The sequence below is a fragment of the Coregonus clupeaformis genome, chromosome 20, assembly GCF_020615455.1.
Source record: "Coregonus clupeaformis isolate EN_2021a chromosome 20, ASM2061545v1, whole genome shotgun sequence".
In the NCBI taxonomy this organism is placed as follows: domain Eukaryota; kingdom Metazoa; phylum Chordata; class Actinopteri; order Salmoniformes; family Salmonidae; genus Coregonus; species Coregonus clupeaformis.
In genome coordinates, this window is record NC_059211.1 from 29,607,162 (window position 1) to 29,630,367 (window position 23,206).

General features: G+C 44.6%; 2 protein-coding genes and 2 non-coding genes across 9 annotated transcripts; 1 reads left to right on the top strand and 3 right to left on the bottom strand.

The window, feature by feature from the left end:
- Positions 1-1,642: 1,642 nt before the first annotated feature.
- LOC121533845 (nuclear autoantigenic sperm protein) lies at positions 1,643-9,157 on the bottom strand. 5 transcript variants are annotated; one of them, XM_041840132.2, is made up of 15 exons: positions 8,955-9,156; positions 7,844-7,888; positions 7,581-7,694; positions 7,042-7,122; positions 6,804-6,913; positions 6,123-6,437; positions 5,777-5,826; positions 4,590-4,663; positions 4,401-4,474; positions 3,796-3,984; positions 3,258-3,424; positions 2,885-2,977; positions 2,664-2,738; positions 2,132-2,263; positions 1,643-1,810 (listed from the first exon to the last, which is right to left on the bottom strand). In XM_041840132.2, the coding sequence occupies exons 1-15, from the start codon at positions 8,990-8,992 to the stop codon at positions 1,775-1,777; spliced, it is 1,593 nt and encodes a 530-aa protein (XP_041696066.1). In that variant the 5' UTR covers positions 8,993-9,156; the 3' UTR covers positions 1,643-1,774. The 5 variants fall into 5 exon arrangements, with proteins under 5 accessions (XP_041696066.1, XP_041696067.1, XP_041696068.1 ...); XM_041840133.2 differs by lacking the exon at positions 8,955-9,156 and adding an exon at positions 8,626-8,674; XM_041840134.2 differs by lacking the exon at positions 8,955-9,156 and adding an exon at positions 8,320-8,550.
- LOC121534376 lies at positions 3,530-3,659 on the bottom strand. Its single transcript, XR_005994608.1, has one exon. It is a non-coding gene; the product is annotated as a small nucleolar RNA SNORA16B/SNORA16A family (small nucleolar RNA).
- A 212-nt stretch (positions 9,158-9,369) lies between the features above and the next one.
- trnar-acg lies at positions 9,370-9,442 on the top strand. Its single transcript has one exon. It is a non-coding gene; the product is annotated as a tRNA-Arg (tRNA).
- A 580-nt stretch (positions 9,443-10,022) lies between these two features.
- LOC121532794 (aldo-keto reductase family 1 member A1-B) lies at positions 10,023-15,218 on the bottom strand. 2 transcript variants are annotated; one of them, XM_041838586.1, is made up of 9 exons: positions 15,065-15,218; positions 13,740-13,841; positions 13,475-13,594; positions 12,971-13,122; positions 12,469-12,664; positions 11,713-11,912; positions 11,078-11,150; positions 10,735-10,821; positions 10,023-10,390 (listed from the first exon to the last, which is right to left on the bottom strand). In XM_041838586.1, the coding sequence occupies exons 2-9, from the start codon at positions 13,833-13,835 to the stop codon at positions 10,325-10,327; spliced, it is 990 nt and encodes a 329-aa protein (XP_041694520.1). In that variant the 5' UTR covers positions 13,836-13,841; positions 15,065-15,218; the 3' UTR covers positions 10,023-10,324. The 2 variants fall into 2 exon arrangements, with proteins under 2 accessions (XP_041694520.1, XP_041694519.1); XM_041838585.1 differs by lacking the exon at positions 15,065-15,218 and adding an exon at positions 13,973-14,058.
- Between the last annotated feature and the right edge of the window lie 7,988 nt (positions 15,219-23,206).

The following is a 23,206-nucleotide window of genomic DNA, read 5'->3' on the forward strand; positions in this document are numbered from 1 at the left end:
ATGAACTGACTTGTTGGAAAGGTGGCATCCTACGACGGTACCATGTTGAAAGTCACTGCTCTTCAGTAAGTCCATTCTACTGCCAATGTTTGTCTATGGCGATTGCATGGCTGTGTGCTCACTTTTAAAGACCTGTCAGCAACAGGTGTGGCTGAAATAGGCGAATCCATTAATTTGAAGGGGTGTCCACATACTTTTGCATATACACTGTATTGTAGTCATGGCTCATCCTATAACTACTGCTGTACACAACTTTTCTCCTCATGTCTTTACACAGTGCATTCAGAAAGTATTCAGACCCCTTGAATTTTTCCATTTTGTTACAGCCTTCTAAAATTGATTTAAGGCTGGAACGTAACAAAATGTGGGAAAAGTCAAGGGGTCTGAGTACTTTCCAAATGCACTGTTCACACATTCTGATATGTTTTAGGATTATGTGTGGAGAGTTATTGCTAGGTTTTACTGCACTGTTGGCGCTAGAAACAAGCATTTCGCGGCACTTGCAAAGCTCTACGCTATCAAATAACGTACATTTTTATGTCTGAAGTCTTTCTACAGGAAGGTGTCCCACCAGCACGCCATGTACGTTGTCCCTCAGGACTCCACTGATCCTCCGGAAACACGATTCCTATAGCAGAGGGACTACTTCTCTCCCTCCCCCCCGCAAGGGGCACAAATGCTAGTCCTCCTGCAATCAGTTGCCTCCCCATCACAGGTCAGAGCACAAGGCAAGGGAGTGTGACAGGTGAGATTGAGCTCTGGCTGAAAAATAAAACTGGATTTTGCAAATGTATGCCATCTATTCAGTCATTGATGGCTTCCCTTCTGTATTTTGTAGCGTTTCATATAAAATGAGCGATGCCAAAAGCACACAGTAGTCTGTCCTGACAGTATTAGCAAATGCAAAAGCGTTCCGGAGCACCTATGCCATACAAAATCAGGTACTGTTGTAGTGAATGCATTGTGGCAGACAGCATCAAGTCCTACAGTAATTTGTTCACGGGCCTGTGATAAGTAAATTTGCATTCACTGAAGATGTAATCACATTACATATTTTTGGTAGGTGAAGCTCCGGACCGGGGCATCTATTTGTTTGAGTGGAAGATAGAGTCAAGGACCAGATGGCACCATGTGTTGAGGTGTAGAGTACAAGTCCTTACCCTGGTCCCAAATGTGTTCAAATGATTTGGGTAACCCCATAGACATTTAATATATTCCATGTGTTAGTAAGAAACATTGATTAACCCTGAACCAAAAGGACATTCTGATCCTACTTGGACAGACCGATCCCAGTTACCCTTGGACCAGTTTGACTGCTATAGCCCCAAGCCAGACAGTGACAGGCCAGCCATCTCATACATGCCACCACCCCGCACTGGGTCCTTCAGCCTGCCCTCCCACCACAGACGAGTATCATGTACAGCAATCTCTAAAAACTAATGGGAGTGAAAATATTATTTTTCACGTCGTGTGTATCTTACCTTGGGAGAACCCCCTCGACATCTACACCACATCCAAGCATAGTTGGCAAAGGCACCAGTGTCACTAAACTCTACCCAGACAAAATGATAGCTTGGTACCTAAACAGGTTCAAATTATACTGTAACCAAAATAAAGCAGTATTAACGCTGAAGACAAGCAATTCAGATATGCACATTTTAACTTTTATTACTACAAGTATACAAAACTTGGGCAAGTGAGAAAATTGTCATATTTACAGAAACAAGTGTTAGGGGGACAGGCTGGACGATCAGGAAGTCACGAGGAATTGACATCACGCAGAAGACTCCGCAGAGGACGGCTTGGCAGGCTATAGGAAAGGAAAAAACAAACTACATTTAATAAGCAAACATCAGAAGTAGATCAGAAAGTAAAACGCCTGGACGCCGCTTTAATCCAGATAAACCTACCATCCCTGTCAGGGGTCCATTAATACTGTAGAGATTAAGCAGTTGGAGGACTTATGAAACCCGTACGAGTCTTGGTCAAACACGTCATAGCACGCTGGTCTGTTCACATGAAAACAGGACACTGCCTAGGTTGGGGTCCCCTTCCACAAGATTCCACCAATACCAACTTCCTCTGCTGCACCCAACCCTACTGAGAATGAGTTATAAACCTATCAACTCGCCTCCTGTGCCCCTTTATCCTGGACTTCATTGCCGTTGCTGGCAGAGCCGGAGTCGCCGCTGCCATTAACTGTAGTTTCCTGCTTGGTCTTTTTAGCATCAGTGTCCTTTACGGGGCTCTCCTCCATTTTCCTCTGTTCAGGAATACAAACCAAAGTCAGCTTCTCAACATCACCTCACCTCTACTGTAATCCGCTCTAACGTTGCCACACAATAACAAAGCCACCGCACCACAACTCAAAACCTACACAGGCATAACGCTCAATCAAAAAGGAGATCGGAATGAAAGCAAAGCAATCAACCATTGGGGGGGGTCACCCTCGGAACTAAGCAAGCAAGAAATTCATGCAACATACTAGGAAAGGGGGCATGGATTGATTGGACATGGGAGCGGTCTACTACAAGCTGCCAGAGCACAGTAATCTGCAGAGCATAATCTATACACCAGGATATGAGCAACATGAGCATCCCTGCCACGCCAGGCTGGGATAAGTAGTAAGCAGCAGAGGTAGAGGTCAGGCAAGAGCGCCTCACCTTTTTCCTGACCAGGTGGGAAATGTCTGATGCAGATTTGGAGGATGCACAGTCAGCCGCTGACCTGACAGGGATCTGAAACAGGATAAGGGAATTGGTCATGAACATCAGCCTGCTTTCTAAAGTTACTGACATCTAGGGTCATTTGTTTGAGTTAGCACAAGGTTTCATTCCAGGCGCAAGAAACATTTAAGATGGACTTCACAAAGAGACAAAATGACCTGACTGGCTTCGAATGCTGACGAAGATGGTCCACTGTTTTCTGCTAAAGCCGATGAGGAAGCTGGGAATGCTGACGAAGTAGAGGCCCCGGACTGGAAGAGATCAGAAGATTTAAGAGCATAAACCCACAGATCAATTGCAGAAACTAGCTGGATACGCTCAACTTTCTAATTAGCAGTTGAGAAGTGGACTGGACTTGTACCTTGGACGGTTCAGTGGTCTGAAACATTTACTAGAGCTGCTATACCAAGTAATATTCATTAAGACACATTGTATCAAAACATTTTAGATTAAAAGGAGCATTTATTGGACAATTTCCTCCCTGTTTGGTGACTAACACAATCCTAGCCAGTATCCCACAGGCAGTCTCACCAGGGTATGTTGTATGGCCACAGAAGCTGATCCTGCAGTCCTCTGACTCTCCTTGGCGTCCTCCACCTTCTCAGCGATGTCCGGCAGTAGCAGCTTCAGCTCCTCCAGCTCAGTCTTCTCATCCTTAGCTCCATCCTCACCCTTGTCGATCACCTCCTGGAGCATGGCTAGACACAGAAACAAGGTTTGCAAGTGACAGGTCAGAGGTTGACAGGTCATAGCTAGTGCTGTAGCATGACTGTGCAGATAGCGTTGAATCAAGTGCAAAAAGTTAATGTTCTCGCCCAAATTGTTGCTGATAAGCTACAAGAAATCCAAACAGCAACCATCAGTAAAATATGCTTTTGGCTCCTTTAACCGACTCAGCTGGGCTAGGCCGAATGGGCTTCGATAAGGGCCAATCAGTTTATAAGAACAGAGCCCCCCCCCCCCCAAATTGGTAACATTGCACTAGCAACGCCTAGGTTGTGGGTTCAAACACTAAAATGCATAGGTAAGTCTGCTATAAGGCACATTTCATTATATTTATCCAGCTTACCCAGGCGGCCCTCAATGACCTTGACAGAGCTGCTGTAGTGCTGGATGGCCTGGCTGTACTGGCCTGTATAGCAGTAAGTCATTCCCAGCTGGTAGTGAGTCTCAGCCAGCAGGCGGCTGTGGGGGGGCAGGTGCTTCAGCTGCAGGGACAGGCAGTCCTGGAAGTCCTCCACCGCCGCAGGGTAGTTACCTGGGAGAGGCAGAGCCAAGCTGAGTATGACGTGACCACAACTATAAACACATCTGTAGTGTGGTGCAAGGGTTTAAGACCTGAGGTAAAGCAGGGTTTCCCCAACACTGCTCCTCCAGTAACCCCAACAGTACATATTTTTATTGTAACCCTGGACAAGCACACCTGATTCAACTAATCACCAAGCCCTCAATGAGGAGTTTGTCCAGGGCTACAACAAAAATGTGTACTGTTGGGGGTACTCTGGGACCAGGGTCAGGAAACACAGGTTGAGGGAAGGGCAAGCTGATCTGAAATGGGATGGAGTATGAAGTTAACATAACTACATGGTTGTGTTTAGTAGGGCATGCTGTAGCAAAATATTTTAAATTGAGCAAAAAAAAATGTCCATTGCAAGGACCAGCACATAATCATACCAGATTCAGCACCAACTTCTCCCAGCTTCAGATAGGCCTGCGCTGCCATCAACTGGTCCGCCTCATTCTCCTTCCTGTTTGGATGAGGAGAGAAGGGGAAGCAGGTGAAAGTTAGTCCATTGAAATCATATACGCCAGGAAGTGTGTGATGGTAGCCTTCTACAGGGAGCACTAGGAGGTAGAGTTTACCTTTTATAGATGACCTTGGCAACCTCCAGCATCTCCCAGGCCAGCTGCAGGTTACCCACTTCCTCATCGCTCTCCTACAAGAGATGGAAGAGTCAGGTTAGAAGTTTGAGAAACACAAGTATGTGGACACTCCTTCAAATTAGTGGATTCGGCCATTTCAGCCACAGGATGCCACCCTTCCAACAAGTCAGTTTGTCAAATGTATGCCCTGCTAGAGCTGCCCCAGTCAACTGTAAGTGCTGTTAAGAGGACATGTCTAGGAGCAAGAAAGGCTCAGCTGCTAAGTGGTAGGCCACAAACTCAGAATGGACCGCCAAGTGCTGAAGAGTAGAAATAATCTGTCCTCGGTTGCAACGCTCACCGAGTTCCAAACTGCACCTGGAAACAGCACAACTGTTCGTCGGGAGCTTCATGAAATGGGTTTCCATGGCCGAGCAGCTGCACACAAGCCTAAGATCACCATGCGCAATGCTAAGCGTCGGATGGAGTGGTGTAAAGCTTGTCGCCATTGGATGGAGCAGTGGAAACGTGTTCTCTGGAGTGATGAATCACACGTCACCATCTGTCAGTCAGACACATCTGGGTTTGGCTGATGCTAGGAGAACACTACCTGCCTGAATGCATAGTGCCAACTAAAGTTTGGTGGAGGAGGAATAATAGTCTGGGGCTGTTTTTCATGATTTGAGCTAGGCCCCTTAGTTCCAGTGAAGGGAAATCTTAACGCTACAGCATACACTGACATTCTAGAATATTCTGTTCTTCCAACTTTGTGGCAACAGTTTGGGGGAAGACGCTTTCCTGTTTCAGCATGACAAAGCCCCTGCGCACAAAGAGGTCCATACAGAAATGTGTCGAAGACAGTGTGGAAGAACCTGACTGGCCTGCACAGAGCCCTGACCTCAACCACATTGAACACCTTTGGGATTAATTGGAACGGCGACTGCAAGCCAGGCCTAATCGCCCATCAGTGCCCGACCTCACTAATGCTTGTGGCTGAATGGAAGCCAGTCCACGCAGCAATGTTCCAACAGCTAGTGGAAAGCCTTCCCAGAAGAGTAGAGGCTGTTATAGCAGCAAATTAGGGGGCCCACTTCATATTAAAACGCCCATGATTTGAATGAGATGTTTGACGAGCAGGTGTCCAGAGTTTAGGTAATGTAGTGAATCGTGACAAAGGGATATCTTACCTTGTCTTCAGCAGTGCCTTCCCCTTCATCATCATCATCATCGTCGTCATCTAAGGGTAGAGGCAAAGAGAACAGTAAGCCTAAGCTACAGCAGTCCTACACGTCAGGAAAACCAGACACTAACTGTACATAACCAGAGATTTAGGAAAAGCTTGTCCTTAGTAGTAATGTGACAGCGGTAGTTCAACAGTGCAGTGTAAAACTTCAATTTGTAAGAGAGGAGTTCATTTACAATCCCTTTACAGCCCTACTGCAAATTAAACATCATTTGTGCAACATCCACACTTAACATCCCTTTGTCCCAATCCACATGGTGCACCCAAACAGTGTCCTACACCAAGTCTACCTTCACCCTCCATCTTTTCCTCAGCCTCTTCGCCGTTTCCATTCTGCTCTTCAGAAGTCTTCACATCATTCTCCTTCCCACCTTCCGCTTTCCCTTCAGGAGTCTTCTCCACCCCAGTCACAGGAGGTTCCAAATGCTCATGCCCATTCTTGACAGGAGACTTGGCAGCGCCCTCCTCCTTTGCCGTTGTTTCCATCTTCCCCTCTTCCTTCTTCCCTTCCTCCTTTGGCTCAGTTTTGTCATCTTTCCCATTAGTGGTTTCCTTCTCTGCCATTGCCTCATATACCTGCATTCGAAGCTCGTCCCTCGTTTTCTCTGGACCAGATACATGAAACCTTGTTACATTGTTCCTCTAATATGCCATTAATGAGTGGATGTAAAAAGACATCTCCATCTGTGCCCAGAGCGTGAACCAGCCTCCCCCCTCACTGCACAGAGCTGACTGGGATGAATGTGGCCCGTTCCCTCTCAGATATAAGAGTCAGTGCCATTAGAGGGCACCACCTTGCCCAGTGACAGGGGGCCTATAATTTTACATCATAATGACACTTAACCTACCAATAATGCAATTCTAAAAAAAATTAACGCGAGTTTTGCACCATACAAGTCAATTGTACCAGAGAACTGTAACAAGCAGCCATTAACCAAATGTTGGTCAGGTTGAGGTCAGCTACTGCTTACCATCCAAGTTGTCAGCGCTCTCAAACTTTGAGTTCTCCTGCTTCTCTCCCTCTTCAGATGACTCCTCAGGGACTCCCTCCAGAGCGTCACCCAAGACAGTGTTCTCCATCCTGCAACACCACAAGCAGCCATTTAATTTGAATATCCATAACTCAGAGCATGGTGCTGTTAAACTACAAACTGAACACAGGTACAGCACGTGTCGAAGAGGCACATGCAGTAGCATACTTCCACTTACCTGGCAAGCTCCAGCAGAGACTTCCCACACAGGAAGAAGGCCTCTCCACACTCATCTGCAGTGTCCCCATACCGCTCAGCCCTGAGGGAGAAGAGGTGAATATGGCATGTACTGGCTGAGGTCAGCTCATTGGCTACCCAGTCACATCGCGCAAGCCAAACACCACACCTACTAACAGCTCCACCATGAGTCTGGATTTGCCTCCCTCTCCAACAACTTTTAGAATACCAACAGATGGTTTGGCCAGAGCCAGCCTACATGAGGTGATCAACTTTGATACTCTAGTTAGACGATCCAATCATTGCTGAATTAGTTTTGTGCAACACCCCTCATTTTGACACAAACTTCTAGGATGGCAGATTCATACTGAATATATGTAGCAATTGATAGAGTAGCAGAATTACACTTAGGATGAGTCGTCAGGCAGTGAGGTCGGGTCAAGAGAATTCCACGCCAACATCAAATCCACAATCAAGCCAATGAGCCTCATAACACTTCAAATCCACAGTTAATCCTAGCCATTGGGTCTCAGTACTCACAACATGCCACAAGCCTCCTGGAACACGTTGACTGCAGAAACTACATCACCCATCACCAGATGCCTGTTCCCAGCGCCAATCAACTTCTTTGCCTCCGCCATCACGTCGACAGAGCTATGGTTCAGACAGGACAACCAAAATAAATATTTTTTACTTCACTTACTGCATGAATAGTCCATGTGGAGTGAATACTAAAAAGAACAAAGACAAACTACTTCATAAAATTAGTATAAATGTAAACAAAATAAAGTGCAGTTTCTCACCTGTCCGCTGTTGCAGCACTTGAAGAGCAGGGCTTTTCTTCCATGCTGAAACAAAGTGACAAATGCAGTCAGCTATAGACTCCAACATAGTGTCGTCAAAGTACCTTTTTGGCAAAAAAAAACATTGTGAATACCAAATAGTATAGCAGAGATTAGGCCAGGGTTAAACATTTCCCAATGCAAGGGGTGAAGGTGCCCTTCGCGCAACATAACCTCGTTCGTCTGTCAATAGACCCAACGCACCCCACAAGTAATCTCAGCATGGGAGCGACCATTTTTCTATCCGATCCTTATTAAACCTGCTTCGAACGAAAGTGTGCTTCTCGGGAGTGCAGCCATCCAGGTAACGAGTGTTGGAATAAGAAACAACGTTTTGTTTTGCAAGTTGACACGGACGTGACTTGACTAATGACGTTTGAGTTAAAACACCTGGATAGCTAAAAAAAAAAAAAAAAAAAGAGGCCATCGTAGTTTACCTTTAGCAAAGCTTTGAAAATGTTCGTAGGTAGCAGCACAAGTTAACGTCAACATGTCACCGCAGCGAGCACGTCTTGAGTATTGGTAGGTGAAATTGCTTCATGCTTTGCTAACTAGCTACCTACTTCACTAGGCAATTATTTAACCAGTTCGGGCCAACTAACGTTAGTTAACTACCTACTTTAGCCAGCTAATTCGAGTTAACGTTACTTTCTGGCAAACGTCATCTAGAAGTGCAACAAAACATCGTCCAATTCGAGGGAACGTTAGCTAACTGGCTAATGTCATGCATTCAAACTACCTACCTAACTGGAAGGTTAGCGTAACGCAGTTAACGCCATCCACGACTCGTGCCATCATTTGGGCTGTGTAACGTTACTTAGCAACGTTAGCCGACACTGTCACTGGCGGAACGTCTTGGTACGTTGCATTGTTTGTTGCATGGGAACTGTTCATGCATAGATAACTATTACCTAACGTTGACTAACTACAGGTTTCGGCTAGCTATCAGTAGCTAGCTAGCGTTAGTACACCACGGCTTAAAGACGCTACTGTAGCTAGTAAGCAAACTCAGAGAACAAAAGCTAGCTAACAAAGCAGAGAGGGATATGCTAAGGCACACAAATGGGCTCACCTTTCTGAGTTTGAAGCAGCTGCTGTTTCCTCGGGCATGTTGGTTACGCGACAGAGATTATGTCGTGTAAATAAACACAGATTTGTCCAGGAATATGTACGTTTAGCGCCTGTTCGTTCTTTCACTCGGCTTTGTTGGCGCGTTTAAATACTGACACGATGTACACTTCCGCTGAACTTTCAACTTGAATTTCACAGAACGCGGGAGATTACATTTAAAGGGGAACTGCCATGAAACAATGTAACATTCTTATAATCATTGCTCGATCATCTGAAAGGTCGTTCAACTAATCATCAATCCATTGCATGTAGCCAACTTTGTTACTGGTAAATACCAAACGTCGATACATTTTGGAACCTGAAAATACAAATTATGTACAGAATATAAGAGGTTATTATATTCTGCGTTCTACAGCGGGCTAGTGGCGCAATGGATAACGCGTCTGACTACGGATCAGAAGATTCTAGGTTCGACTCCTGGCTAGCTCGTATCTTTTTCACTTCCCACAGGGTCTTTCACTTTGAATAGTTAGAAAGAATCATACTGACTGGTAAACGTACAGACCAAATATATAGCACAATAAAATAAGCATAAGCAAACATTGATATTTTCTAGTAGTCAAATCAGATTCCTGCTTTTCATCCAGGTGGTCCAGGGATGTCTTTGTGACTGGGACATGAGAATGCCTGCTGCAGCTGTGTACTATCCTCTATATTTATATATATATATATATATATATATATATATATATATATATATATATATATATTATTATATTATATAAGAAGCTCAAGCAGGAAATATATCTTTATGTTGAGTCGGTTGTAAGCACTGGGCAGCAAGGTGATAGATGGGTTCAATACATTTAAAATACAAAACATAACACTGCATATCCATCAACATGCCACTTCAGTGCATTTGTGCTGCCAGAGTCCAAAAGCATGTCAGACTGAGGTGTTGTTAGACTGTTTCTGCATGTTGAAACTCTACATTCATAGTTTTCCCTCCTTGTAAACAAGCATTGTAATTACCCCTCGTCACAAAACCAAACAATGAATCACTGAAAAGGGCAGTAACAAAAAACATTTTATTATGAAGAACATGCTATGTCCCAATACTCTCAAAAAGACCCCTTTCCTCATCACCCCACACCACCATGACCAATGATCTGAAAGGAGATGGATTTTCCACAACCTTCTTTCCCCTTAAATGGCCCTCTTTCCCCTTATCAAATCAGTGGTCAGGAAGGAGGAATCTGTGGTCAGGAAGGAGGAAGACATGTAATGGAATTGGGACACAGCCTTGGAGGGGGTTGAGGAAGGGGAGTGAGTTCCCAAGGCACAAAAGAGGGCAGCAGTGTAGGGCATTGCTCAGTAGGGGTCACTGAAGGGATAGTGTGGATGTCCTGCATCCCTGGGGACGGGCTTCCCATCAACCTGCAACAACAGTTGGAAAAAAAGTTAAGCGCTAGCCAGGAGTCAAACCTAGAATTTCCTGATTCTCAGTCCATTGCACCACTAACCCATTGAAAACGTTATGGTGAAATGTCAATAGAGACACCACATTTTGGTTACTTTCTTCTACCAACTGATTACATACAGCAGATATAGTTAAATGTCGTATAGTGAGCTGATACTATTGTTAGCTGGCCATCACATAACCCATAAAAATTCAATAACAACACTCTCTGGTCTCACTTCTGTTGTACACACACACACACACACACACACACATATATATATATATATATACCACTAGAGGGAGCTCTAAAGCCACTCACTGTGATGGTTGGTACAATGTAGCGCCAGCCTTTGTTCAATGCCATTATACACTTCATCTCTTCTGCGTCAAGGGTAAAGTCAAATACCTGAGGATGCACACATATTTAGATTAAGCGTACACTCAGTAGTCAAATAAATCATATTATTACATGACGGGACTTCTGCAAACAGTTTTATGAGATGGGTAGGAATAGTAGTAGTAGTAGAAGAGTTTTGGTTTCTCGCAGGAGTAGACTGAAATGGGCACCAATTTACAATTATAGATTGTCATCATACAATAGAATACTATAAAACCACAATACTTGTAAAGATATAGGCTTAGATAACAAAAACAATACCCACCTGAATATTCTCTTTGATCCGAGACTCCGTCACACTTTTAGGGATCGTTACTACTCCTCGCTGTGTCTGCCATCTAGCATACAGACAAGATGTACATGATTTGATTTGGAGATAAAAATAGGCTACATGAAAAGCAGGATCTGACCACTAGACCATAAGAGTGTTTGTTTTAGTAATTTATTTTATGAATTATTGTGCTAGGTGGGGAGGTCTTAATATATTTGGTATGTGCTGTGTATACTGGTACATTTATCCTGCCTACCTAAAGAGGAATTGGGATATTATTGAAAAGAGTTACGAGCTAACCCAGAGTCAAACCTAGAATCTTCTGATCCGTAGTTAGACACGTTATCCATTGCGCCACTAGCACACTTATTGGCTAAAGGCAAGGTGTGTGTTTTTGTTTGTGTGTTTATTTTACACCCGTCTCACTGTACAAGCCCTGACGCAAGAGGATGTGTTCATCACTTCTCAGTTGTGGAACACACGGCATCAGTATCCCGCTGATAGGCTCATAATATCAGTTTATTTTCTGTACCTAATCAGTGTATTTCTGGCATTTGTATAGGACATGGGATGTTGGGTTATCATTGAGTAAAGAGTCCTAGGCTAGAAAATTATACAACATTACTCACCTAAGGATGATTTGTGCTGGGGACTTGTTGTACTTCTTGGCCAGGGTGTCGATTTCTGCTTCATCCAGGAGGACAGGCTCGTTAGGATGCTTCCATGCCCGATCCGGTGACCCCAGTGGGCTGTACGCCGTAATCACCAGGCCCCTGTCCCGACAGTGTCCCAGCAACTCCACCTGAGCCAGGTACGGATGGCTTTCCACCTGGAAAACAGAGAAACATACACCACAACTGTCAGTGGGCTAGTGGTGCAATGGATGACTACGGATCCGAAGATTCTAGGTTGGACTCCTGGCTAGCTTGTAAACTTTTTCGATATTTTAATCAACTGTAAGGTAAGGAGGAATAATGTACATGCCCCATATCAATAACTCCCTACCTAGCAAAATAACTCAAAAACCAAACAGTCATATGTCCTAGTATTTAACAGTCAGCAAACAAACACTTGCTGTATTTCTGACAGGGACACAAAGAGACAGTAGGTGGAGGGTTGTATGCAAAGGATATTGGAAGAGAGATGGTAGCCTGAGAGAAGACTGGTTGTGGCAGTGACGAAGAGACAACACACATACAAACAAATACAACCACTTTCAGTAGGCTAGTGGCGCAATGCATAACACTTCTGACTACAGATCAGAAGATTCTAGGTTAGACTCCTGGCTAGCTTGGAAGCTTTTTCCAATCGTTGCCCAACTGATCTTTAGGTAGGTAGCTATTAATAATGTACGCACAGTCAGCACATGCCACATATCTCCTCACCTGAAGCACAGTGGGTTTGATGTTGGCTACAGAGAGAACGTCGTCTATCTGTCTGCTGTTGAAGTTGGACATGCCGATAGCCCTGACCAGGCCCTTTCCCACCAGCTTCTCCATGGCAGCCCAAGTCAGCTTGTAGTCGATGTCATCGTACAGCAGGGTGCCGTCCTCCGACTTGGGGAAAGGAGCGTCACCTTGTCTGTGGGGAAGACAAGGTGAAGAGCAGGCACAGTGTTAACACTGTCATGATGACCCATGTACATGGTTTGAAAATTCAATAGGATGGCCATACAGGTGGTTTAACTACACAACCACTGTAATGTGAATAGATCATTCAAAACATTCTAATAGCAAGTGTACCCAAATTGGATTGAAATAAAAATAAAAATTCTGTCTGACAATTCTATGCATTTATTTGCTGTAACATGTTCACTAATGCTAGTTATTATGCCTCTCCATAGCAGAAGCAATGTTGAGTAGGCCAGACCCCATGGAGGCTACTCACTGGAAGGCGTAGGGCCAGTGGATAAGGTAGAGATCCAGGTACTCCAGCCTCAGCTCCTTCAGTGTCTTCAGCAGAGCGGGCTCCACATCCTCCGGGTGATGCTGTGTGTTCCACAGCTTGGAGGTGATAAACACATCCTCTCGCCTCAGGGCCTGTATACAGAGACAGGTGTAAACGAAGACCACACACACACACACACACACACCTTTTGACCCATCAGTGGGCTAGTAGTGCAATGGGTAATGCGTCCGACTACAGATTTGAGGTTCGACTCCTGGCTAGCTTATAACTTATTTAAATCATTCACATGCCAAATATACTATCAAGACCTCCCTGTGCCAGCTAGCACAATAATAACAGACAAACTATGTCCATCTCAGTATCTGCCAATGGAGTCTATGGTAATAAGCCTTAAATACCATATTTCTAGGGCTCTGGTCGAAAGTAGTGCACTAAATTAGGGACTAGGGTGCCATCTGGGACACAACATTGGTGATGGCTTACTTTGTCAGGGCCAAGTGTCTCCTGCAGAGCTTCTCCGATCTCCACCTCGTTGCCATAGATGGCAGCACAGTCGATGTGACGGTAGCCAGCCTGCAAGGCCCAGATTACTGCCTGTTTAACCTGGAATACAGCCAACCCAACAAGAAAACCGCTGCTTACAAAGACCCAAACAGTAAGCCAATATTGATACTACACTACAGGTGAGTTGGGAGAAATATTTGATCAAAAATATTAATGGTTAATCAATCAAGTGTGAGGCACCTACCTTGCCAGGTTCACTCTTCCATGTTCCCAGCCCAAGGAGAGGCATCTTCCGCCCGGTGTTGAGAACTGCAAAGTCATTTTTACCTGCCACTGCCATGTGTACCTGAAGACAGACCAGAATAAAGATGTCACAGTCAGGTAAAGCCTTTGTGACATTCACATTGTGCATCTCAACATTCACATTGTGCATCTCAACATTCACATTGTGCATCTCAACATTGTGATGTGGCTTACTCTTCTTGTGTCCTTCAGATCACTGGTTTGCATTGCCTGTAAATCTGGGCCTAACAAAAGGGGATGTAGCTCAGTTGGTAGTGCATGGCGTTCGCAACGCCAGGGTTGTGGGTTCGATAAAAATAATGTATGTGCTAACTGTAAGTCGCTCTGGATAAGAGCGTCTGCTAAATGATTAAAATGTAAATGTAAATGTAACAGGCGAGATAGATGTTGAAACTTAAAGCCTATCCAGTACTTTCAATTGCTTGTGGTAAAGGAAAAGAAGCAAAGTAATCATGCACCTCCTGAATCATCTTTTGGGGCATCCTGCCTACTAGCTCTCTCCACTAAGCCTCCTGCCCCTGGCTCATATGAACTGCTGCTGACTATCACATGACTTCCTTCCTGACCATAGCAGGGTGGAAAGTCGCGCTTCTGTGTCAACAGCTGCAGGAGACCTGACCACACATGGACCCTTCTACTGTACTCTTTCTCAGCTAATATAATTGATACAATTTTCAGTTAAATCAAACGGTCATAATGAAATGTCCTACAATATCAAAAGCTTTATTTCCATGGCCAGTAGAAATATCGAATCTGATCAATAGTCACGCAATCTGGAGCAGAAACCGCAGAAACCGGCTGCGGTCAGACAAAGTATGTCTGCAATCTATTTGCATTAAACGAGGTAGGGTGGACAAAGATAGATGTTCCCGTCTGTCTGTTAGATATGCAATGCCAGATAGATAATGCACAAAGGCAATATTCCAACAAATTGGCACGTAATGGCATTTCATCGAGAAATAATCGTTCATGCATGCTTGAAGAAGCAAGCGATACAAATGTCAGTCAGTGCTATGATGATCTCGATGTCACTGACGTATCATTTCCTCTACATTATTATTAGCGATTTAAAGTTATCCTTTCATTTTTGCTAGTCAATTCACCTGCCTTATGAAACATATTATACGATTGAAAATCTGATCCAAGTAGATTTTATGTGCTGCATATTCGCCCAGTCAGTGCACCCTAATTGAAATGAAACCAACAAAATACACTCACTATCGTAACAAAACGTCTAGAAGCTGTATTCATAAACATCCCACTTACTGTTGTCAATATGCAAAAAAATTATTATAATAACTCTTCTTCAAAGCCCTGGCCACAAATAGTTCATTTTTAGCTTTTCAAAAAAATCCGACTTCATTTTGCTGAAATTTCAGATTCAAGAGGGCTGTCACCATAGAGATAGTTAGACTACTCATCGTGGATATTTAAGTAATAAAGCACGAGGGGTGTGGTATATGGCCAGTATACCACTGCTAAGGGCTGTTCTTATGCACAACGCAAGATGGTGTGCCTGGATACAACCATTAACAGTGGTATATTGGTCATATACCACAAACCCCCTAGGTGCCTTATTGCTATTATAAACAACAGGTTACCAATGTAATTAGAACAGTGAAAATAAATGGTTTGTCATACCAGTGGTATATGGTCTGATATACCATGGCTTTCAGCCAATCAGCATTCAGGGCTCGAACCAACCAGTTTATAAAGCCCATTTTAGCATGGACATTGACATTGAGGGCTTCCATTATGCTTTTGCCACAGTCAGTTCAAATTGCTTTATTTTTCTGTGCAAGAAACACATCTAGATTGAACCAATAATTTATATATACACTAGATTACAAATTGTGGGCGCTGTGTTGAAACCACCGCGCCTCCATCTTGGCACTCCCTCACCATAGTAAAACATGTTTTAGAAGCTATAGAAATGCATTTAATAATGTCTACATTCGTGTTTGCCACGTTTATTCTATTACATACATCTTAATGCATAATTTGAAATTATATTATGTGAGCTAAACAAAAATAAAAAATGCCTGTTCCATGATCTCGCCATCACGGTTGACAACTCCGTTGTGTCCTCCTCCCAGAGTGCGAAGAGCCTTGGCGTGACCCTGGACAACACCCTGTCGTTCTCCGCTAACATCAAGGCGGTGACCCGATCCTGTAGGTTCATGCTCTACAACATTCGGAGAGTACGACCCTGCCTTACACAGGAAGCGGCACAGGTCCTAATCCAGGCACTTGTCATCTCCCGTCTGGATTACTGCAATTCGCTGTTGGCTGGGCTCCCTGCCTGTGCCATTAAACCCCTACAACTCATCCAGAATGCCGCAGCCCATCTGGTGTTCAACCTTCCCAAGTTCTCTCACGTCACCCCGCTCCTCCGCACACTCCACTGGCTTCCAGTTGAAACTCGCATCTGCTACAAAACCATGGTGCTTGCCTACGGAGCTGTGAGGGGAACGGCACCTCCGTACCTTCAGGCTCTGATCAGTCCCTACACCCAAATGAGGGCACTGCGTTCATCCACCTCTGGCCTGCTGGCTCCCCTACCTCTGCGGAAGTATAGTTCCCGCTTAGCCCAGTCAAAACTGTTCGCTGCTCTGGCACCCCAATGGTGGAACAAGCTCCCTCACGACGCCAGGACAGTGGAGTCACTCACCACCTTCCGGAGACATTTGAAACCCCACCTCTTTAAGGAATACCTGGGATAGGATAAAGTAATCCTTACACCGTACACCCCCTGTGTATCGGGTCATAGCGCACAAACAAGTGATAACGTTAGTTCCGTTGCTACTCCTATCTCCACACAGCTGCACCCTTGGAAGATAGTAAAAGACAGGGTGAACAACTGTGGTCACTCTGAGGCTCTTTGTCTAGGATGAACTGGAAAAAACTGTGGTCATTCTGAGGCTCTTTGTCCTGACCATGTGACCAGGTTACTCAGAAGCAATGAGAAACAATACAGGTCTGTACAGGTCTATCTGTTCCTGAAGTTTATCTCCATCCCATGTCCTTGACTACACACCCAGACCAGCTGCAGGGAGCTTTCTCAGAAGCACAGCAATTGCACTAAAGACATGTCTCTACTATTGTTAATTGGTTCTTAATCCATAGTCATATAGGGCATATAGGCATTTCATTCTACAACATGCATAATTCATATAATTGGTTTGTTATGTTGTCTAAGTAGTTAACAAAAAATGTCCAACAAAGCCATATTACAACCTATGTGTTGTGATAATTGCATTGTTTGCTCTATAAATCCTGTTAGTTCATATGCCTTGCCACCGTGATATAGGCTATAGGCCTAATTTCGAGACAATAAGAAGACACAGTGGCAGAATAAATTCAACCACACTTTTGTTTCATCACAACCGGAGAGCAACATCTGTCCGGTGGAGTCCACAAAGCATATTGCATGTACAGTTACATGACCAACAGCATGGTCAATCATGTTAATGTTTCCGACATTTTCGGACTACTAAACAACTATTGATTTAGAACACCGGAGAGTTACCGCAAGTCACAAAGAAAAGAGGAATTGCCTCCACTATTCCATAACCATTTCAACACCATCAAATCAACTACGCTTAGTCTAATACAGTGACAACTAAAAGATTCCAAAAACAATAGAGTCCAATCAACGTCAGCTAAATATCGTGTGGCTGTCCATGGTACGGATTTATGTTTGTGTGTGCATTAAGTAGGCCTAGAAAAGACATGTTGAACCTACTTGTAGAGAAACGCCAATGCCATCCTCCTCTCTTTCATGTTGCCAACTCTGTCATACAGTACACGCTATTAGTTTTTGTTGTCCTAGGCTACCTGGCTAAAATGCTTGCCTGCAAGCCTAACTTCCTTTCATGGACTACATATTGAACTTCCATCCTCTCTGGCTAGAGGCACAATGTATGAATTTATGGTTGGATCAGAATCTGCGATTTAATCATTGGCCAGTACAGAGAATTAAAGTCAAAATCCTTATCTCCACCCATTGCTAATTTAGGAAAAGGCACATTTTAGCTAGCTAGCTATCCACCGGAGGACAACAACACAACAAGATGCAATAATTCAAGTTTGTTTCTGTCAATGACATATAGCTTTTGATGTGATGTGATTGGCAAAGCTCATTGTTCTAGCTGTGTGATTGGTGTGAAGTCAAATCCAAGCTGGCTTCCCTTGACACTTTTTTTTGGGTGCGCCAGGACCATTCACAGTTGAGCTCGCTTAGTTTAGCTCAACGCTGATTGGCTATTATTGTATTTTTTAAAAAATATCAAGGGAGGCCAAATGCTCACTGGCTTCCCTTGCGTTCAATGCTGCGGGACAGCAACAATATCATACTCTTTTTGACCAGACTGCATCAGATAGATGGGCTACACATACAGATGGGCACTGTTTTGCTCGCTCGGATGCTTTCTCCGGTGAGATACATTCAGCCTCTTGCAAATTGAAGGAAAACTATCAAACACAGAGACTAAAGTTTTTTGTTTTTATTTATTGGTACATTTTTGGGGGAAGCCTGGCTTCCCTTGGCAACCATGAATACACGCCACTGATTAAATGTTTACCTTCTGAGAGAGTTCTCAGGGATTATCGTCATGGCTGTGTACATTCCGCCCCAAGCCGACACCAAAAAATGCTCTCAAAGGTCTTCATTGGACCATGAACACACTTGAGACTGCATACTAAAAGCGTTCATTGTTGTGGGGGACTTTAACAAAAGTAATTTGAGGTCCTTGCTCCCGAATTATTACCAACACATTGGCTGTGTTCCAAAATGCATACTGGTGTTCTATCTCAAATCAAATTGTATTTGTCACATGCGCCGCATACAACAAGTGTAGACCTTACCGTGAAATGCTTACTTACAAGCCCTTAACCAACAATGCAGTTTTAAGAAAACATTTACTAAATAAACTAAAGTAAAACTAAAGTAACAAAATAAAATTGAAATAACAAGGCTATATACAGTGGGTACCAGTACCGGGTCAATGTGTGGTGGTACAGGTTAGTCGAGGTAATTGAGGTAATATGTACATGTAGGTAGGGCCAAAGTGACTATGCATAGATAATAAACAGCGAGTAGCAGCAGCGTAAGAAAACGGGGTGTCAATGCAAATAGTCTGGGTAGCCATTTGATTAGATGATCAGGAGTCTTATGGCTTGGGGGTAGAAGCTGTTTAGAAGCCTCTTGGACCTAGACTTGGCACTCCGGTACCGCTTGCCGTGCGGTAGCAGAGAGAACCGTTTTTGACCATTTTTAGGGCCTTCCTCTGACACCGCCTGGTATAGAGGTCCTGGATGGCAGGAAGCTTGGCCGTACGCACTACCCTCTGTAGTGCCTTGCAGTCGGAGGCCGAGCAGTTGCCATACCAGGCAGTGATGCAACCAGTCAGGATGCTCTCGATGGTGCAGCTGTAGAACCGTCTGAGGATCTGAGGACCCATGCCAAATCTTTTCAGTCTCCTTAGGGGGAATAGGCTTTGTCGTGACCTCTTCATGACTGTCTTGGTGTGCTTGGACCATGTTAGTTTGTTGGTGATGTGGACAACCTGCTCCACTACGATGAGAATGGGGGCGTGCTCGGTCCTCTTCCTTTTCCTGTAGTCCACAATCATCTCCTTTGTCTTGATCACGTTGAGGGAGAGGTTGTTGCCCTGGCACCACACGGCCAGGTCTCTGACCTCCTCCCTATAGGCTGTCTCGTCGTTGTCGGTGATCAGGCATACCACTGTTGTATCATCGGCAAACTTAATGATGGTGTTGGAGTCGAGCCTGGCCATGCAGTCATGGGTGAACAGGGAGTACAGGAGGGGACTGAGCACGCACCCCTGAGGGGCCCCCGTGTTGAGAATCAGCGTGGCGGATGTGTTGTTACCTACTCTTACCACCTGGGGGCGGCCCATCAGGAAGTCCAGGATCCAGTTGCAGAGGGAGGTGTTTAGTCCCAGGGTCCTTAGCTTAGTGATGAGCTTTGAGGGCACTATGGTGTTGAACGCTGAGCTGTAGTCAATGAATAGCATTCTCACATAGGTGTTCCTTTTGGCCAGGTGTGAAAGGGCAGTGTGGAGCGCAATAGAGATTGCATCATCTGTGGATCTGTTGGGGCGGTATGCAAATTGAAGTGGGTCTAGGGTTTCTGGGATAATGGTGTTGATGTGAGCCATGACCAGCCTTTCAAAGCACTTCATGGCTACAGACGTGAGTGCTACGGGTCGGTAGTCATTTAGGCAGGTTACCTTAGTGTTCTTGGCCGCAGGGACTATGGTGGTCTCCTTGAAACATGTTGGTATTACAGACTCAGACAGGGAGAGGTTGAAAATGTCAGTGAAGACATTTGCCAGTTGGTCAGCGCATGCTCAGAGTACACGTCCTGGTAATCCGAATGTTGACCTGTTTAAAGGTCTTACTCACATCGGCTATGGAGAGCGTGATCACACAGTCGTCCGAAACAGCTGATGTTCTCATGCATGTTTCAGTGTTACTTGCCTCGAAGCGAGCATAGAAGTAATTTAGCTTGTCTGGTAGGCTCGTGTCACTGGGCAGCTCGTGGCTGTGCTTCCCTTTGTAGTCTGTAATAGTTTTCAAGCCCTTCCACATCCGACGAGTGTCGGAGCCAGTGTAGTACGATTCGATCTTAGTCCTGTATTGACGCTTTGCCTGTTTGATGGTTCATCGGAGGGCATAGTGGGATTTCTTATAAGCTTCCGGGTTAGAGTCCCGCTCCTTGAAAGCGGCGGCTCTACCCTTTAGCTCAGTGCGGATGTTGCCTGTAATCCATGGCTTCTGGTTGGGGTATGTACGTACGGACACTGTGGGGATGACATCATCAATGCACTTATTGATGAAGCCAGTGACTGATGTGGTGTACTCCTCAATGCCATCGGAAGAATCCCGGAACATATTCCAGTCTGTGCTAGTAAAACAGTCCTGTAGCTTAGCATCTGCTTCATCTGATCACTTTTTTTATTGACAGAGTCACTGGTGCTTCCTGCTTTAGTTTTTGCTTGTAAGCAGGAGGATAGAATTATGGTCAGATTTGCCAAATGGAGGGCGAGGGAGAGCTTTGTACGGGTCTCTGTGTGTGGAGTAAAGGTGGTCTAGAGTTTTTTTCCCTCTGGTTGCACATTTAACATGCTGGTAGAAATTAGGTAAAACGGATTTAAGTTTTCCTGCATTAAAGTCCCCGGCCACTAGGAGCGGCGCCACTGGATGAGCGTTTTCCTGTTTGCTTATGGCGGTATACAGTTCATTGAGTGCGGTCTTAGTGCCAGCATCAGTTTGTGGTGGGAAATAGACAGCTATGAAGAATATAGATTAAAACTCTCTTGGTAGATAGTGTGGTCTACAGTTTATCATGAGATACTCTACCTCAGGCGAGTAAAACCTTGAGACTTCCTTAGATATCGTGCACCAGCTGTTGTTTACAAATATACATAGACCGCCACCCCTTGTCTTACCAGAGGCTGCTGTTCTATCCTGCCGATACAGTGTATAACCCGCCAGCTGTATGTTATTCATGTCTTCGTTCAGTCACGACTTAGTGAAACATAAGATATTACCGTTTTTAATGACCCGTTGGTAGGATATTCGTGCCTGTAGTTCGTCCACTTTATTATCAAGCGATTGTAAGTTGGCCAATAGTATCGATGGCAAAGGCAGATTAGCCACTCGTCGCCGGCTCCTTACCAAGCACCCCTTCTCCTTCCGTGATATCCCCTTTTCTTTCTACTGCGAATGACGGGGATGAGGACCCTGTCGGGTGTCTGGATCAAATCCCTCTTGTCCGACTCATTAAAGAAAAAAAATTCGTCCTGCTTGATTTAGTGTCACGATCGTTTACAGACGGGACGGACTAAGGCGCAGCGTGATATGCATACATGTTTATTTATACTGAATAAACACCACGACAAAACAACAAATGAAACGAAACGTGAAGTCCAAGGTAGACAAACAACATACCTCACACGGAACAAGATCCCACAACCCACTAGTGCCAATAGGCTGCCTAAGTATGGTCCCCAATCAGAGACAACGAGCGACAGCTGCCTCTGATTGGGAACCACACCGGCCAACATAGAAATATACATACTAGATTGTACAACATAGAACTAACACAACAAGGAATACACACACCCTGACTCAACATATAAGCGTCCCCTGAGTCAGGGCGTGACATTTAGTTTTTGGTATATTTGGCATTTTTACACATACTCTGAATTTCCACTGAAGAAAGTAATAATTAATCAACAAACTACTGTAAATAAATGGACACTACCGGTTATAAAACGGAAATTGCTCTCTGTAAATAAATGATGAGAAATGCTCAGTCAAAAGTCATTTTGTCACAGTTCCCTCAGCCAGAACCCAAAAGCAGACCAGGACAAGGAGAGTTGAACGAAGGTGAGGGTTTATTGGATACGACAAAAAGGTGCAGTATAATCCAGGGACAGAGCGGGCGGCGTGGTTGAGTAGTTGGGGGTGCAGTCTGGGTCCAGTGATGGCTCGGCAGCCGCCGACCATCAGGCAGAGGTGGAGTGAAGGTTCCGGACGTGTGACTGCAGGTGGAACAAAAACGGAGGTAAGAACACAAAACTCAACAAAGTACAAAATAACAAAACTCACGCAAGATACTCTTAAACTGATACACAGTACACCTACTGTTCATGGCTAACGATCCGGCAGGAACTGGATGTTGGGCCAGAGCCTAAGAAAGGTGCTGATTAGGCCCAGGTGTGCAGATTGCTAACAGGAATCAGGTGCGGAAACCAGAGCGCTCCCCGGAGCGTTCCCGAACCCTCGGGAAACTGGAGACTACGACCAGACCCCGACTCAGACAGCCGGGATCGTTACACATTTGGCTATGGGTTTCACAGCCCTATAATAAGGATACAAGTTATATCAGCTTAAAAATGGTTTATTTAAAACCTATGGGGTATAAGATGTTGGGTATAGTGGCATAGGAGAGTCTGAAATGAATGAAATACCCTAACCCTAAGCTATGTTCAATGTCAGCAGCAATTTCCAGGTAGAAATACTCAGTCTGAAGCCATTCGGCTATGGGTTTCACAGCCCTATAATACTGATATAAGTTATATCATCTTAAAAATGATTTATTTACAACCTATGGGGTATAACATGCTGGGCAAAGTGCTATAGGAGAGTTTGACATATAACCTCAGTCTTCGCCAATGAGAACCAAGAGGGGCCTAGCTTTGTCCTTCATGACTGGGAAAGGCCTCGATTCTAGGCCGTAGAAAATCCTACATCCATCTCATTAGATCAGAACAGGATGGATCAACAGTGATTCATATTACTGGTTTGCATCCTAAAAAAAGGATAGTGGTGTTTTGCTGCAAAACACACATTATATGTCTACCCATATGATGTGGA

Excerpts from the sequence above, each read along its gene's own strand:
- LOC121533845 (XM_041840132.2), bottom strand. The coding sequence starts at position 8,992 with ATGCCCGAGGAAACAGCAGCTGCTTCAAACTCAGAAAG. Across the intron at positions 7,695-7,843 it reads AGTGCTGCAACAGCGGACAG|CTCTGTCGACGTGATGGCGG; the intron begins GTGAGAAACTGC and ends TCTGAACCATAG. Across the intron at positions 7,123-7,580 it reads CAGGAGGCTTGTGGCATGTT|GGCTGAGCGGTATGGGGACA; the intron begins GTGAGTACTGAG and ends CTTCTCCCTCAG.
- LOC121532794 (XM_041838585.1), bottom strand. The coding sequence starts at position 14,005 with ATGCAAACCAGTGATCTGAAGGACACAAGAAGA. Across the intron at positions 11,913-12,468 it reads TCAAACCCACTGTGCTTCAG|GTGGAAAGCCATCCGTACCT; the intron begins GTGAGGAGATAT and ends TCTGTTTTCCAG. Across the intron at positions 11,151-11,712 it reads CCAGCACAAATCATCCTTAG|ATGGCAGACACAGCGAGGAG; the intron begins GTGAGTAATGTT and ends TCTGTATGCTAG.